This window comes from Entelurus aequoreus, linkage group LG18 (genome assembly GCF_033978785.1).
Source record: "Entelurus aequoreus isolate RoL-2023_Sb linkage group LG18, RoL_Eaeq_v1.1, whole genome shotgun sequence".
Lineage (NCBI taxonomy): Eukaryota > Metazoa > Chordata > Actinopteri > Syngnathiformes > Syngnathidae > Entelurus > Entelurus aequoreus.
This window is the reverse complement of record NC_084748.1, coordinates 7,174,402-7,189,849: the sequence shown is the minus strand read 5'-3', so window position 1 is coordinate 7,189,849 and position 15,448 is coordinate 7,174,402. Positions and strand designations below refer to the sequence as shown.

The following is a 15,448-nucleotide window of genomic DNA, read 5'->3' as shown; positions in this document are numbered from 1 at the left end:
TTTTAAACGGTAATTTCTCAGAAAATAATAATAAAATCAAATCAATGTTGTTATGAATTATTGACAAATATTCCACTATGAAATATATTCTGGGTGGGAAATATTGCTAATTTAGTTGTTTTTTTTAATCACAAACAAGAGGATTTTCTTGAATAAAAAGAGCATAAAAAAGATTAAATATATCAACAGATGGATTTAAAGATGACCTAGAAAATGAAATATTATATATGTTTGAACATTTTTAGGATTAAACCCTAAAGATTAGTTCCAACCTGTGGGACATTTTGAAGCAGAAGCCAGCAAGCAAAGAAAGGGGTAAAATAAAGAAGGAAGGAAGGAAATGAGGGAAGAAGAGAGGAAGGAAGGATACAAGTAGTGAGAGACAGTAGAAAAGAGAACAAGTGGAATGAAGGAAGAGAAAGGAAACGCAAAGAAGTGAGGGAGGCAACTGAAGGAAGTAAGGAAGGAAGCAAACAAACAGGAAGAGGAAAGGAATGAAGCAAGTATAAGGGAAGAAGAGAAGGAAGAGTGGAATGAAGGAAACAAGGAAGGGAGAGGGGAGGAAGAGACAAGAGAAGGAATTAGGAAAAGGGAAGGAAGACTGCAAAGAAGAAAATGAAAGAAAAAAGAGGGAAGGAAAGTAGGAAGCAAGCAAGAAAATATGAGACAAATGAAGGAAGGACAGGGGAAAGGAAGGATGAAAGAAGAGAAGTAAATGTAAAAGGGAAAGAAGGAAAGGAATTAGGAAAAGGAAAATGAAGGAAATGAGGGAAGAAGAGAGGAAGGAAGGATAAAAGTAGTGAAAGAAGGAAGAGTGAAAGAGAAGCAGCAAGGAGTGAAAATAGGAAGCAAGCAAGAAAAATGAGTGCAATGGAAGAAGGGAAAGGAAGGAAGCAAAGATGGAAGGAAGAAGGGAAAGGAAGGAAGCAAAGATAGAAGGAAGAAGGGAAAGGAAGACGCAAAGATGGAAGGCAGAATGGAAAGGAAGGAAGCAAAGATGGAAGGAAGAAGGGAAAGGAAGGAAGCAAAGATGGAAGGAAGAAGGGAAAGGAAGGAAGCAAAGATGGAAGGAAGAAGGGAAAGGAAGGAAGTAAAGATGGAAGGAAGAAGGGAAAGGAAGGAAGTAAAGATGGAAGGAAGAAGGGAAAGGAAGGAAGTAAAGATGGAAGGAAGAAGGGAAAGGAAGGAAGTAAAGATGGAAGGAAGAAGGGAAAGGAATGAAGAGAAGAAGTGAACGAAGCAACTAAAGGAAGTACGGAAGGAAGCAAACAGGAAGTGTACAACACTCTACCTGCAAACAGGAAGTGTACCACCACTGTACCTGCAAACAGGAAGTGCACCAACACTCTACCTGCAAACAGGAAGTGTACCACCACTGTACCTGCAAACAGGAAGTGCAACAACTCTGTACCTACAAACAGGAAGTGCACCAACATTGTACCTGCAAACAGGAAGTGCACCAACATTGTACCTGCAAACATTATGGTGGTCAACATGTCATTGTCAATGTTTACTTTCAGTGTACGTCAGCAGGTGGTCCCACAAGCAGATGTCCCCAGGTAAGAACCACAATCACAACAAGTTTTATTAGAATCTTTGAAGTCTTTCAGGTACTCTCTCCGTCTTCTTTGTCCAATCAAACATTTTACTGTGTAGCGGAGACTACTATTACTATTACTACTACTGTTACTATTTATATAACTGTTTACTATTACTGTTACTACTACTGTTACTATTTATATAACTGTTTACCATTTACTATTACTGTTACTACTACTGTTGTTATTTATATAACTGTTTACTATTACGATTACTATTACTGTTACTACTACTGTTACTATTTATATAACTGTTTACTATTACGATTACTATTACTGTTACTACTACTGTTGTTATTTATATAACTGCTTACTATTACTGTTACTACTACTGTTACTATTTATATAACTGTTTACTATTACGATTTCTATTACTGTTACTACTACTGTTGTTATTTATATAACTGTTTACTATTACTATTACTGTTACTACTACTGTTACTATTTATATAACTGTTTACTATTACGATTACTATTACTGTTACTACTACTGTTACTATTTATATAACTGTTTACTATTACGATTACTATTACTGTTACTACTACTGTTGTTATTTATATAACTGTTTACTATTACGATTACTATTACTGTTACTACTACTGTTACTATTTATATAACTGTTTACTATTACGATTACTATTACTGTTACTACTACTGTTACTATTTATATAACTGTTTACTATTACGATTACTATTACTGTTACTACTACTGTTGTTATTTATATAACTGTTTACTATTACTATTACTGTTACTACTACGTTACTATTTATATAACTGTTTACTATTACGACTACTATTACTGTTACTACTACTGTTGTTATTTATATAACTGTTTACTATTACGATTACTATTACTGTTACTACTACTGTTACTATTTATATAACTGTTTACTATTACGATTACTATTACTGTTACTACTACGGTTACTATTTATATAACTGTTTACTATTACGATTACTATTACTGTTACTACTACTGTTTTTTATATAACTGTTTACTATTACGGTTACTATTACTGTTACTACTACTGTTACTATTTATATAACTGTTTACTATTACGATTACTATTACTGTTACTATTTATATAACTGTTTACTATTACGATTACTGTTACTATTTATATAACTGTTTACTATTACGATTACTATTACTGTTACTATTTATATAACTTTACTATTACGATTACTATTAATGTTACTACTACTGTTGTTATTTATATAACTGCTTACTATTACGATTACTATTACTGTTACCACTACTGTTACTATTTATATAACTGTTTACTATTACTGTTACTACTAGTGTTACTATTTATATAACTGTTTACCATTTACTATTACTGTTACTACTACTGTTGTTATTTATATAACTGTTTACTATTACGATTACTATTACTGTTACTATTTATATAACTGTTTACTATTACGATTACTATTACTGTTACTACTACTGTTGTTATTTATATAACTGCTTACTATTACGATTACTATTACTGTTACTACTACTGTTACTATTTATATAACTGTTTACTATTACAATTACTATTTCTGTTACTACTACTGTTGTTATTTATATAACTGCTTACTATTACGATTACTATTACTGTTACTACTACTGTTACTATTTATATAACTGTTTACTATTACTGTTACTACTACTGTTACTATTTATATAACTGTTTACCATTTGCTATTACTGTTACTACTACTGTTGTTATTTATATAACTGTTTACTATTGCGATTACTATTACTGTTACTATTTATATAACTGTTTACTATTACGATTACTGTTACTATTTATATAACTGTTTACTATTACGATTACTATTACTGTTACTATTTATATAACTTTACTATTACGATTACTATTAATGTTACTACTACTGTTGTTATTTATATAACTGCTTACTATTACGATTACTATTACTGTTACTACTACTGTTACTATTTATATAACTGTTTACTATTACTGTTACTACTAGTGTTACTATTTATATAACTGTTTACCATTTACTATTACTGTTACTACTACTGTTGTTATTTTTATAACTGTTTACTATTACGATTACTATTACTGTTACTATTTATATAACTGTTTACTATTACGATTACTATTACTGTTACTACTACTGTTGTTATTTATATAACTGCTTACTATTACGATTACTATTACTGTTACTACTACTGTTACTATTTATATAACTGTTTACTATTACAATTACTATTTCTGTTACTACTACTGTTGTTATTTATATAACTGCTTACTATTACGATTACTATTACTGTTACTACTACTGTTACTATTTATATAACTGTTTACTATTACTGTTACTACTACTGTTACTATTTATATAACTGTTTACCATTTGCTATTACTGTTACTACTACTGTTGTTATTTATATAACTGTTTACTATTGCGATTACTATTACTGTTACTATTTATATAACTGTTTACTATTACGATTACTATTACTGTTACTACTACTGTTGTTATTTATATAACTGCTTACTATTACGATTACTATTACTGTTACTACTACTGTTACTATTTATATAACTGTTTACTATTACGATTACTATTACTGTTACTACTACTGTTGTTATTTATATAACTGTTTACTATTACGATTACTATTACTGTTACTACTACTGTTACTATTTATATAACTGTTTACTATTACGATTACTATTACTGTTACTACTACTGTTACTATTTATATAACTGTTTACTATTACGATTACTATTACTGTTACTACTACTGTTGTTATTTATATAACTGTTTACTATTATGATTACTATTACTGTTACTACTACTGTTACTATTTATATAACTGTTTACTATTACGATTACTATTACTGTTACTACTACTGTTACTATTTATATAACTGTTTACTATTACGATTACTATTACTGTTACTACTACTGTTGTTATTTATATAACTGTTTACTATTACGATTACTATTACTGTTACTACTACTGTTACTATTTATATAACTGTTTACTATTACTATTACTGTTACTACTACTGTTGTTATTTATATAACTGTTTACTATTACGATTACTATTACTGTTACTACTACTGTTACTATTTATATAACTGTTTACTATTACGATTACTATTACTGTTACTACTACGGTTACTATTTATATAACTGTTTACTATTACAATTACTATTACTGTTACTACTACTGTTATTTATATAACTGTTTACTATTACGGTTACTATTACTGTTACTACTACTGTTACTATTTATATAACTGTTTACTATTACGATTACTATTACGGTTACTATTTATATAACTGTTTACTATTACGATTACTGTTACTATTTATATAACTGTTTACTATTACGATTACTATTACTGTTACTATTTATATAACTTTACTATTACGATTACTATTACTGTTACTACTACTGTTGTTATTTATATAACTGCTTACTATTACGATTACTATTACTGTTACTACTACTGTTACTATTTATATAACTGTTTACTATTACTGTTACTACTACTGTTACTATTTATATAACTGTTTACCATTTACTATTACTGTTACTACTACTGTTGTTATTTATATAACTGTTTACTATTACGATTACTATTACTGTTACTATTTATATAACTGTTTACTATTACGATTACTATTACTGTTACTACTACTGTTGTTATTTATATAACTGCTTACTATTACGATTACTATTACTGTTACTACTACTGTTACTATTTATATAACTGTTTACTATTACAATTACTATTTCTGTTACTACTACTGTTGTTATTTATATAACTGCTTACTATTACGATTACTATTACTGTTACTACTACTGTTACTATTTATATAACTGTTTACTATTACTGTTACTACTACTGTTACTATTTATATAACTGTTTACCATTTACTATTACTGTTACTACTACTGTTGTTATTTATATAACTGTTTACTATTGCGATTACTATTACTGTTACTATTTATATAACTGTTTACTATTACGATTACTATTACTGTTACTACTACTGTTGTTATTTATATAACTGCTTACTATTACGATTACTATTACTGTTACTACTACTGTTACTATTTATATAACTGTTTACTATTACGATTACTATTACTGTTACTACTACTGTTGTTATTTATATAACTGTTTACTATTACGATTACTATTACTGTTACTACTACTGTTACTATTTATATAACTGTTTACTATTACGACTACTATTACTGTTACTACTACTGTTACTATTTATATAACTGTTTACTATTACGATTACTATTACTGTTACTACTACTGTTGTTATTTATATAACTGCTTACTATTACGATTACTATTACTGTTACTACTACTGTTACTATTTATATAACTGTTTACTATTACGATTACTATTACTGTTACTACTACTGTTGTTATTTATATAACTGTTTACTATTACGATTACTATTACTGTTACTACTACTGTTACTATTTATATAACTGTTTACTATTACGATGACTATTACTGTTACTACTACGGTTACTATTTATATAACTGTTTACTATTACGATTATTATTACTGTTACTACTACTGTTATTTATATAACTGTTTACTATTACGGTTACTATTACTGTTACTACTACTGTTACTATTTATATAACTGTTTACTATTACGATTACTATTACTGTTACTATTTATATAACTGTTTACTATTACGATTACTGTTACTATTTATATAACTGTTTACTATTACGATTACTATTACTGTTACTATTTATATAACTGTTTACTATTACAATTACTATTTCTGTTACTACTACTGTTGTTATTTATATAACTGCTTACTATTACGATTACTATTACTGTTACTACTACTGTTACTATTTATATAACAGTTTACTATTACTGTTACTACTACTGTTACTATTTATATAACTGTTTACCATTTACTATTACTGTTACTACTACTGTTGTTATTTATATAACTGTTTACTATTGCGATTACTATTACTGTTACTATTTATATAACTGTTTACTATTACGATTACTATTACTGTTACTACTACTGTTGTTATTTATATAACTGCTTACTATTACGATTACTATTACTGTTACTATTTATATAACTGTTTACTATTATGATTACTATTACTGTTACTACTACTGTTGTTATTTATATAACTGTTTACTATTACGATTACTATTACTGTTACTACTACTGTTACTATTTATATAACTGTTTACTATTACGAAAACTATTACTGTTACTACTACTGTTGTTATTTATATAACTGCTTACTATTACGATTACTATTACTGTTACTACTACTGTTACTATTTATATAACTGTTTACTATTACGATTACTATTACTGTTACTACTACTGTTGTTATTTATATAACTGTTTACTATTACGATTACTATTACTGTTACTACTAGTGTTACTATTTACTGTATATAACTGTTTACTATTACGATTACTATTACTGTTACTACTAGTGTTACTATTTACTGTATATAACTGTTTACTATTATGATTACTGTTATTATTTCTATTTATATTAGTATTACTGTTACTGTTACTACTACTTTTTCTATTAAAATTACTGATTCTATTGCTATTACTGTTAATATTTCTATTACTATTACTGTTATTATTTCTATTTCTATTTATATCAAAATTACTGTTACTATTTCTATTACTGTTAATATTACTATTACTATGAGAAAGAGAGAGAGAGAGAGAGTATAAAATGAATGGATGAAAAAATACAACTATTTATTAAATGTTTACTTTAATATACAGTGTGTCACATAAATACATAATAGTTCTATTTCATTTCAATTGAGTGGTTTCTGTTTTTATTTTTCAAATAGTTAAAGAAAGAAAAAGGACAATTATTTTATTGTTTTACATAATGTATGTGACATGTCACATGACTAATGACTTTGAAGTGACACATTTTGGAAGCAACAATTGCTTCATGACTTGTTTTTGGATGATAATAATACTAATACTAATACTAATAATACATACGCCATGTGACAGGTTCACCTTGGTGGCCCCAGACCTGCTGCGGGTGGACAGCCAGGAGAACATCTACCTGCAGGCTGAGGGCGTGACCACCGCCATCGAGGTGGCCATCACCATCACGGACTTCGCCAAGTCCACCACACTGCTGACGGACAGGATCACGCTGGACCAAGGCAACAACTTCCACACCCTCAAGGCCGTACAGGTGAAGCGCACCCGTGGGGCACGCGGGGGGGGGGGCACTCAAAACAAATGGTTAATATCCTCACCTTTTCCAGATTCCCTCCGGACCTTTGAACCGTGACGAGACCAAGGACAAGTACGTGAGGCTGACGGCCGACTTTGTCAACCACCGCACGGAGGAGAGACTCATCCTGGTGACCTTCCACGCAGGATACATCTTCGTGCAGACGGACAAGCCCATCTACAACCCCGGAGACGAGGGTGAGGCCGTTAGCATTAGAGATGCCCAAGGCATACTTGGTCAACATCGGCCGATAAAATGCTTTAAAATTTAATATCGGAAATGATCGGTATCTGTTTCAAAAAGTAAAATGTATGACTTTTTAAAACGCCGCTGTACGGAGAAGTACAGAGCAGTTGCGTCTCCCAGTCATACTTGTCAACCCTCCCGATTTTCCCGGGAGACTCCCGAATTTCAGAGCCCATCCCGAAAATCTCCCGGGGCAACCATTTTCCCGAATTTCTCCCGATTTCCACCCAGACAACCATATTGGGGGCGGTGCCTTAAAGGCACTGCCTTTGCGTGTCGGCCCGGTCACATAATATCTACGGCTTTTTACACACACAAGTGAATGCAAGGCATACTTGGTCAACAGCCATACATCTGGCATCTGACATTGCTTAACAGGATAAGTAATGAATAATTCCACTGGTAATCACAGTGTTAAAAATAACGTTCAAAATATAAAACATTCTTATGAATTTTAATCCATCCATCAGTTGTCCACCGCACCTGTTCAAGAAGTCGCATTAATGGTAAGAAGTATTTTATTTATTATTGGTTAGCTTCAGAATAACAATGATATTAAAAAGAATAAGAGACCTATTATACTCTAAAAATGTTGGTCTTACTTAAAAATGCACACAATTAGTTGTATTCACTGTTAAAAAATATTATATGGCTCTCACGGAAATACATTTTTAAAATATTTTGCTTTCATGGCTCTCAGCCAAAAAAGTTCCCGACCCCTGCTCTACCTGCTCGCTTCTGTAAGCAGCAGTTGATCCTCAGTATATTCAACTTCAAAAAAGATGTGGTTGTGAATCATCATGTGTCCAAAAATAGTCGTCTTTGTTGTTTGTTACCGAATCTGCCATGATTAGAAAAAACACACTTGCGTTTGTTTCCGGAAGTAGGAAGTGTGCTGCTATGGAAACAGAAATCAATCCACTGAAGAAATCATCCATCCATCATTCAATTTTCTACCGCTTGTCCCGTTTGGGGTCGCGGAGGTGCTGGATCCTATCTCAGTCCTGATTAAAGTCATCAACATACAATAAATATTGTACATATTAATTAGGGATGTCCGATAGTATCGGCAGTCTGATATTATCGGCCGATACATGCTTTAAAATGTAATATCGGAAATTATCGGTATCTGTCTCAAAAAGTAAAATGTATGCCTTTTTAAAACGCCGCTGTGTACACGGACGTAGGGAGAAGTACAGAGCGCCAATAAACCTTAAAGGCACTGCCTTTGCGTGCCGGCCCAATCACATAATATCTACGGCCTTTCACACACACAAGTGAATGCAACGCATACTTGGTCAACAGCCATACAGGTCACACTGAGGGTGGCCGTATAAACAACTTTAACACTGTTACAAATATGTGCCACACTGTGAACCCACACCAAACAAGAATGACAAACACATTTCGGGAGAACATCGGCACCGTAACACAACATAAACACAACAGAACAAATACCCAGAACCCCTTGCAGCACTAACTCTTCCGGGACGCTACAATATACACCCCCCGCTGCCCCCCCTAAAACCCCTGCCCCCCACAACCCCACCCACCTCAACCTCCTCATGCTCTCTCAGGGAGAGCATGTCCCAAATTCCAAGCTGCTGTTTTGAGGCATGTTAAAAAAAAAAAAATGCACTTTGTGACTTCAATTATAAATATGGCAGTGCCATGTTGGCATTTTTTTTTCCTTAACTTGAGTTGATTTATTTTGGAAAACCTTGTTACATTGTTTAATGCATCCAGCGGGGCATCACAACAAAATTAGGCATAATAATGTGTTAATTCCACGACTGTATATATCGGTATCGGTTGATATCGGAATCGGTAATTAAGAGTTGGACAATATCGGAATATCAGATATCGGCAAAAAAGCCATTATCGGACATCTCTAGTTAGCATGCTAACTTTACTATGCTAGCTTTTTTTTTAAAGTTAATTTAATTATTAATAATAATAATAATTATTATTATATTATATATTATATTATTATTATTATTATAATAATAATAATAATTTAATTTAATTAATTTTGTAGTTGTACACCTCCGTCATATTTTGCTACTTGATGCATGCTAACGTTAGCAGAGGCAAGCAGGTACACACTGGAGAGTAATATATTTTGGTACTTGACACGTTAGCGTTAGCATTCAAACTAGCATGCTAGATTTTCTTTCCCGCTAATTTAGTTTAATATATTTTGGTATTTCACTAATGCTAACTGTAAGCATGCTATTGTTAGCAGAGTAGGCTACTGTTGTTAGCATACTAGCTTTTTTAGATCATTTTGCTCATATTTTGCAGATATTTTATATCTGGCCAGCGTGCTAACTGTTAGTATTTCAGTTCCACTTAGGCTCGTCAGCATTCAAACAAAATTTGTACCAAAATTGCATTTTCAATTTTTTTTTACAAAATGTATATATTGTACTGGTTTTAAAGGTGAAAACTACTAAAATGGCCCCAGCATCCTTTGATTTTGTCAGTCTGTGGCCCTCAGTGGAAAACGTTTGGGCCACAGGATGTCGTTGTGGCTTGTGCAGCCCTTTGAGACACTTGTGATTTAGGGCTATATATAAATAAACTTTGATTGATTGATTGATTGATCTGTTCTACACAATGATATCAGTCCTGGGAATATTTAACTAAGGGCTTAAGCAGAATTGTATTATTTTATTCTATTGTGCTTTTTTAAACATAAAAAAGGGCTAAACGGACTAAAAATATCAATACTACAGTTAGATGTAGCTCGATACAATTTTTTTCTCTCACGATACGATACCAATATTGGTCCGATACAATATCAGACGAAATAAATGCATACTTACATACATTTTAATTTAAGTTTAAATTAATAAATATATAATAAATATATTATAAAATAAAATATAATAAAAATAAAATAAAATAAAATAAATAAATATATACATAATAAATAAAAATTAATTTAATTTTAATTTTCCCGAGGGAACTCCCCTGAAGGAATCAATAAAGTACTATCTATCTATCTATCTATCTATCTATCTATCTATCTATCTATCTATCTATCTATCTATCTATCTATCTATCTATCTATCTATCTATCTATCTATCTATCTATCTATCTATTTTGTAGTGTAGAATGTTAGAAAAGGTTTGAAAAAATGAAATTAGTTGAACAAAAATGCTAACCTGTTCATTATTAACCATCCGGAATGGACTTGTGCTGTGTTTAAGTTAAAGTGGAGTGGTAATTCTCTTTTTTTACGACGCTTCGTGGTCACAATAATTAATGAAGTTAATACTATATACAGTATATACTTGTTTCTATAGACAATTTTTTCGACGTATGGCTAGCTCATGTGCTCTTGCGGGCTTAGCTGCTGTGTAGCTGCTAGCTCCTATTCGCCTATAGACAACCATGTTTACCTTTTTGTAAATGATTTGACCAAGGACAGGACTTTGCACAAGTAAACACGCCGCGTCACACTTTTTACACACAAACTGACATCATCCGATACTTGTTTTCTTGCTGATATCGGGAAGGAATTAACTGTAATATTTGATTCATTTGATTAAAGGTGACTATGTGATTGTTATTTCATGTCAAAGAGGGCTCTAATTGTGTTAAAAATGGTATTTAGAAAGTGGTAAACATGTTTTTTTTGTTCCAACGATGAAAATGTTGGATTTGATTTCAATCATTGGAACAAAAGTACTCAATCATATTTTTCTTTTTTCCTTGTTGCCTTTCCTTCTTTCCTCAGTGCGCTCACGAGCGTTTGTGTCGTCTCCGTCCTTCAAGGCTGTGGACAACTCTCTGACTATCGACGTGCAGGTTTGGACTAATCATCTTTCTTTCACTTTCAGTTGGAGAATATGATTTTGTGTGTGTATCTACTTTAATATTATTGTGTGAGTGCTTGGACATCAAACAATAATAATAATCATAATAATAATAGTAACTAGATGGTTGTTGGTGTGTAGTCTTATTGTGTGAATGCTTGGACATTCACACAATAATAATAATAATAACTAGATGATCACTGGTGTAGAATGTTATTGTGTGAATGTTTAGACATTCACACAATAATAATAATAATGATAAAAATAATGATATTAACTAGATGATTATTGGTGTGTAATCCTATTAATATGAATGTTTGGACATACATACAATGATAACAACTAGATGATTATTAGTGTAGAATGTTATAAGTGGGAATATTTGGACATTCACACAATAATAATAATAACTAGATGATTGTAGGTGTAGAATGTTATTGTGTGAGTATTTGGAGATTCACACATTAATAATAATAATAATAATAGTAATAACTAGATGATTATTAGTGTATAATGTTATTGTGTGAATATTTGGACATTCACACAATAATAATAACTAGATGATTATTGCTGTAGAATGTTACATGTGTGAATGTTTGGTTACATTCACACAATAATAATACTAACTAGATGATTATTGGTCTAGAATGTTATTGTGTGAATGTTTGGACATTCACACAATAATATTAATAATAATAACTACATGATTATATGTGTGAACGTTTGGACATTCATACAATAATAATAATCACTAGATGATTATAGGTGTAGAATGTTATTGTGCGAGTATTTGGACATTCACACAATATTAATATTAATCATAATAATAATAATAACTAGATGATTATTGGTGTAGAATGTTATTGTGTATTTGGACATTCATACAATAATAATAATAATAATAATAGCTAGATGATTATTATTGTATAATGTTATTGTGTGAATATTTGGAAATTCACACAATAATAATAATAATAATGACTAGATGATTATAAGTGTAGAATGTTATTGTGTGAGTATTTGGGCATTGACACAATATTAATATTAATCATAATAATAATAATAACTAGATGATTATTAGTGTATAATGTTATTGTGTGAATATTTGGACGTTCACACAATAATAATAATAATAATACTAACTAGATAATTATTGGTGTAGAATGTTATTGTGTGAATGTTTGGACATTCACACAATAATAATAATAACTACATGATTATAGGTGTAGAACGTTATTGTGTGAGTATTTGGACATTCACATGATAATAATAATAACTAGAATATTATTAGTGTATAATGTTATTGTGTGAATATTTGGAAATTCAGACAATAATAATAATAACAATGATAATAACTAGATGATTATTGGTGTAGAATGTTACATGTGTGAATGTTTGGTTACATTCACACAATAATAATAATAACTAGATGATTATTGGTGTAGAATGTTATTGTGTGACTGTTTGGACATTCACACAACAATAATAATAATAATAATAACTAGATGATTATTGGTGTAGAATGTTATTGTGTGAATGTTTGGACATTCACACAATAATAATAATAACTACCGGTAGATGATTTTATGTGTGAATGTTTGGACATTAAACACAATGATCTGCTTACTTATGATTTCAAAGCAAGTTATCTATCAAATTGAACAAAGTAAAAATAACAGTAGATTTTTCGGTACAAAACTGGCAGCTGAATTTTTCCATAAAAAATCAATAGTACCGTTTTTTTGCACTTACAGTAAAATGCTGTTAAAACCACATTGAATTTTACAGTAAAATTGTGGTGACTGTGTTGCCAATTTTTTCCTGGGAAAATGTACAGATTTTTTTTCCCCTCACTATTTTAAAATGTGATAATCAAATGCATTGTGTAATAATTTCATGAGGTGAATCCCTATACATTTGAATTGGTATAGGTATAGGTCGTATCGCACCAATATCGGTATCGTATGGTCAGTGAAAAAGTTGTATGGGAGGACATCATGTGCCAATAATCAGACAATAACCACAACGTGTGTGCACTAGAATCCAGAAGGTGTGGTGGTCAAGCAGGTGTTCCGGAGCAGGGCTTCTTACGGCGTCTTGTCCGACTCTTTTTTCTTGCCGGAGTTTGCCAAGTAAGTGGAAAAGTCCGGCATGTGGCGGTAAGAAGTGTGCAGCGTGAAGCCATGAAACGAAGGAATAGTCGTCACGATTCATAATCAGAGAGTAATGTCTTCCTGATTGACAGTGAAGGCACCTGGAAGATCATTGCTAAGTTCGACCACTGGAAGCAGAACACCTTCACCTCCCAGTTTGAGGTGAAGAAATATGGTACGTCACCGTCTCACCTTATTGGCTGGCATATTTGTTTGCTGTTTGTGCTGTGAGGTCTTCTTCAGCTGGACTTGTGTTGCGTTGCAGTGCTCCCTGCCTTCAATGTCACCTTGACGCCCAGGAAGTCCTACCTGAGTCTCCATGACGAGCAGCTGGAGGTGGAGATCTCTGCCAGGTACACACTTTTACAGATAGTCAGACGTACAATCGTGCAGTTTTAGCAAATATTTTTCACATTTTTTTTATTGTTTTATTTATTTATTTATTACATGCATGTATTTATTTTTTAGTTGTATTTTTTTTAAACAAATCTTGTCTGAGGTAAAAAAACTAAAACTTGTCCAGTACAAACTATTTTTTATTATTATTATAATTTTTTTAAAATTACTATAACGCGTATTTATTTATTTTTTATTTTTAAGCAAATCTTGTTTAAAGAGAAAAAACAAACCTGTCCAGGACAAATGTGTAGTTTTAGCAAATCTTTTTAAAATAATTTTATGTTTTTTTTTTCATTATTACATGTATTTATTTATTTATGTTTTTACGTATTTCTTATTTTTAAGCAAATGTTGTTTATAGTGGAAAAAAACGAACTTGTCCAGGACAAACATGTAGTTTTAGCAAATATTTTTTATATTTTTGTATTTATTTATTTATTTTATTATTTATTTACCGTATTTTTCGGATTATAAATCGCAGTTTTTTTCATAGTTTGGCCGGGGGTGCGACTGATACTCCGGAGCGACTTATGTGTGAAATTATTAACACATTACCGTAAAATATCAAATTATATTATTTATCTCATTCGCGTAAGAGACGAAGCAAATCGTCACTCACACGTCAACCAATAAGAATTCGGCGGGGAAGGGTCATGGCAGAAGTGCATTGTGGCTCATGGGATGCTAACTGCTATATGCTATATGCTACTACCGTAGCTATTAAAATGAATCACATCAACATTGGCGGTAATTTATAAAAACTGAGAAGGACTGAACAAAAATGGCACCGAAAAGGAACTCATATACTGCAGATTGCAAGCTGGACGTAGTGAAATATGCAGCAGAAAACTGCGATCGAGCAGCAGAAAGAAAATACGCTAGCGGCGCATACCAGGAGCAACAACAAGGAAGAAGATTCAATGGGATTTAGCGATTAGGAGTGACAGATTGTTTGGTA

At 31.1% G+C, this 15,448-nt stretch overlaps 1 protein-coding gene across 1 annotated transcript in view; it reads left to right on the top strand.

Annotated features, from left to right (window-relative positions):
- c3b.1 (complement component c3b, tandem duplicate 1) overlaps positions 1 to 15,448 on the top strand; it is a 65,301-nt gene that overhangs the window by 488 nt on the left and 49,365 nt on the right. Inside the window, exons 4-10 of the mRNA XM_062026417.1 lie at positions 1,521 to 1,559; positions 7,636 to 7,825; positions 7,899 to 8,064; positions 11,860 to 11,930; positions 13,979 to 14,070; positions 14,184 to 14,266; positions 14,357 to 14,444. Of these exons, the coding sequence (XP_061882401.1) occupies positions 1,521 to 1,559; positions 7,636 to 7,825; positions 7,899 to 8,064; positions 11,860 to 11,930; positions 13,979 to 14,070; positions 14,184 to 14,266; positions 14,357 to 14,444 (729 nt within the window). The remainder of the gene's footprint in view (positions 1 to 1,520; positions 1,560 to 7,635; positions 7,826 to 7,898; positions 8,065 to 11,859; positions 11,931 to 13,978; positions 14,071 to 14,183; positions 14,267 to 14,356; positions 14,445 to 15,448) is intronic.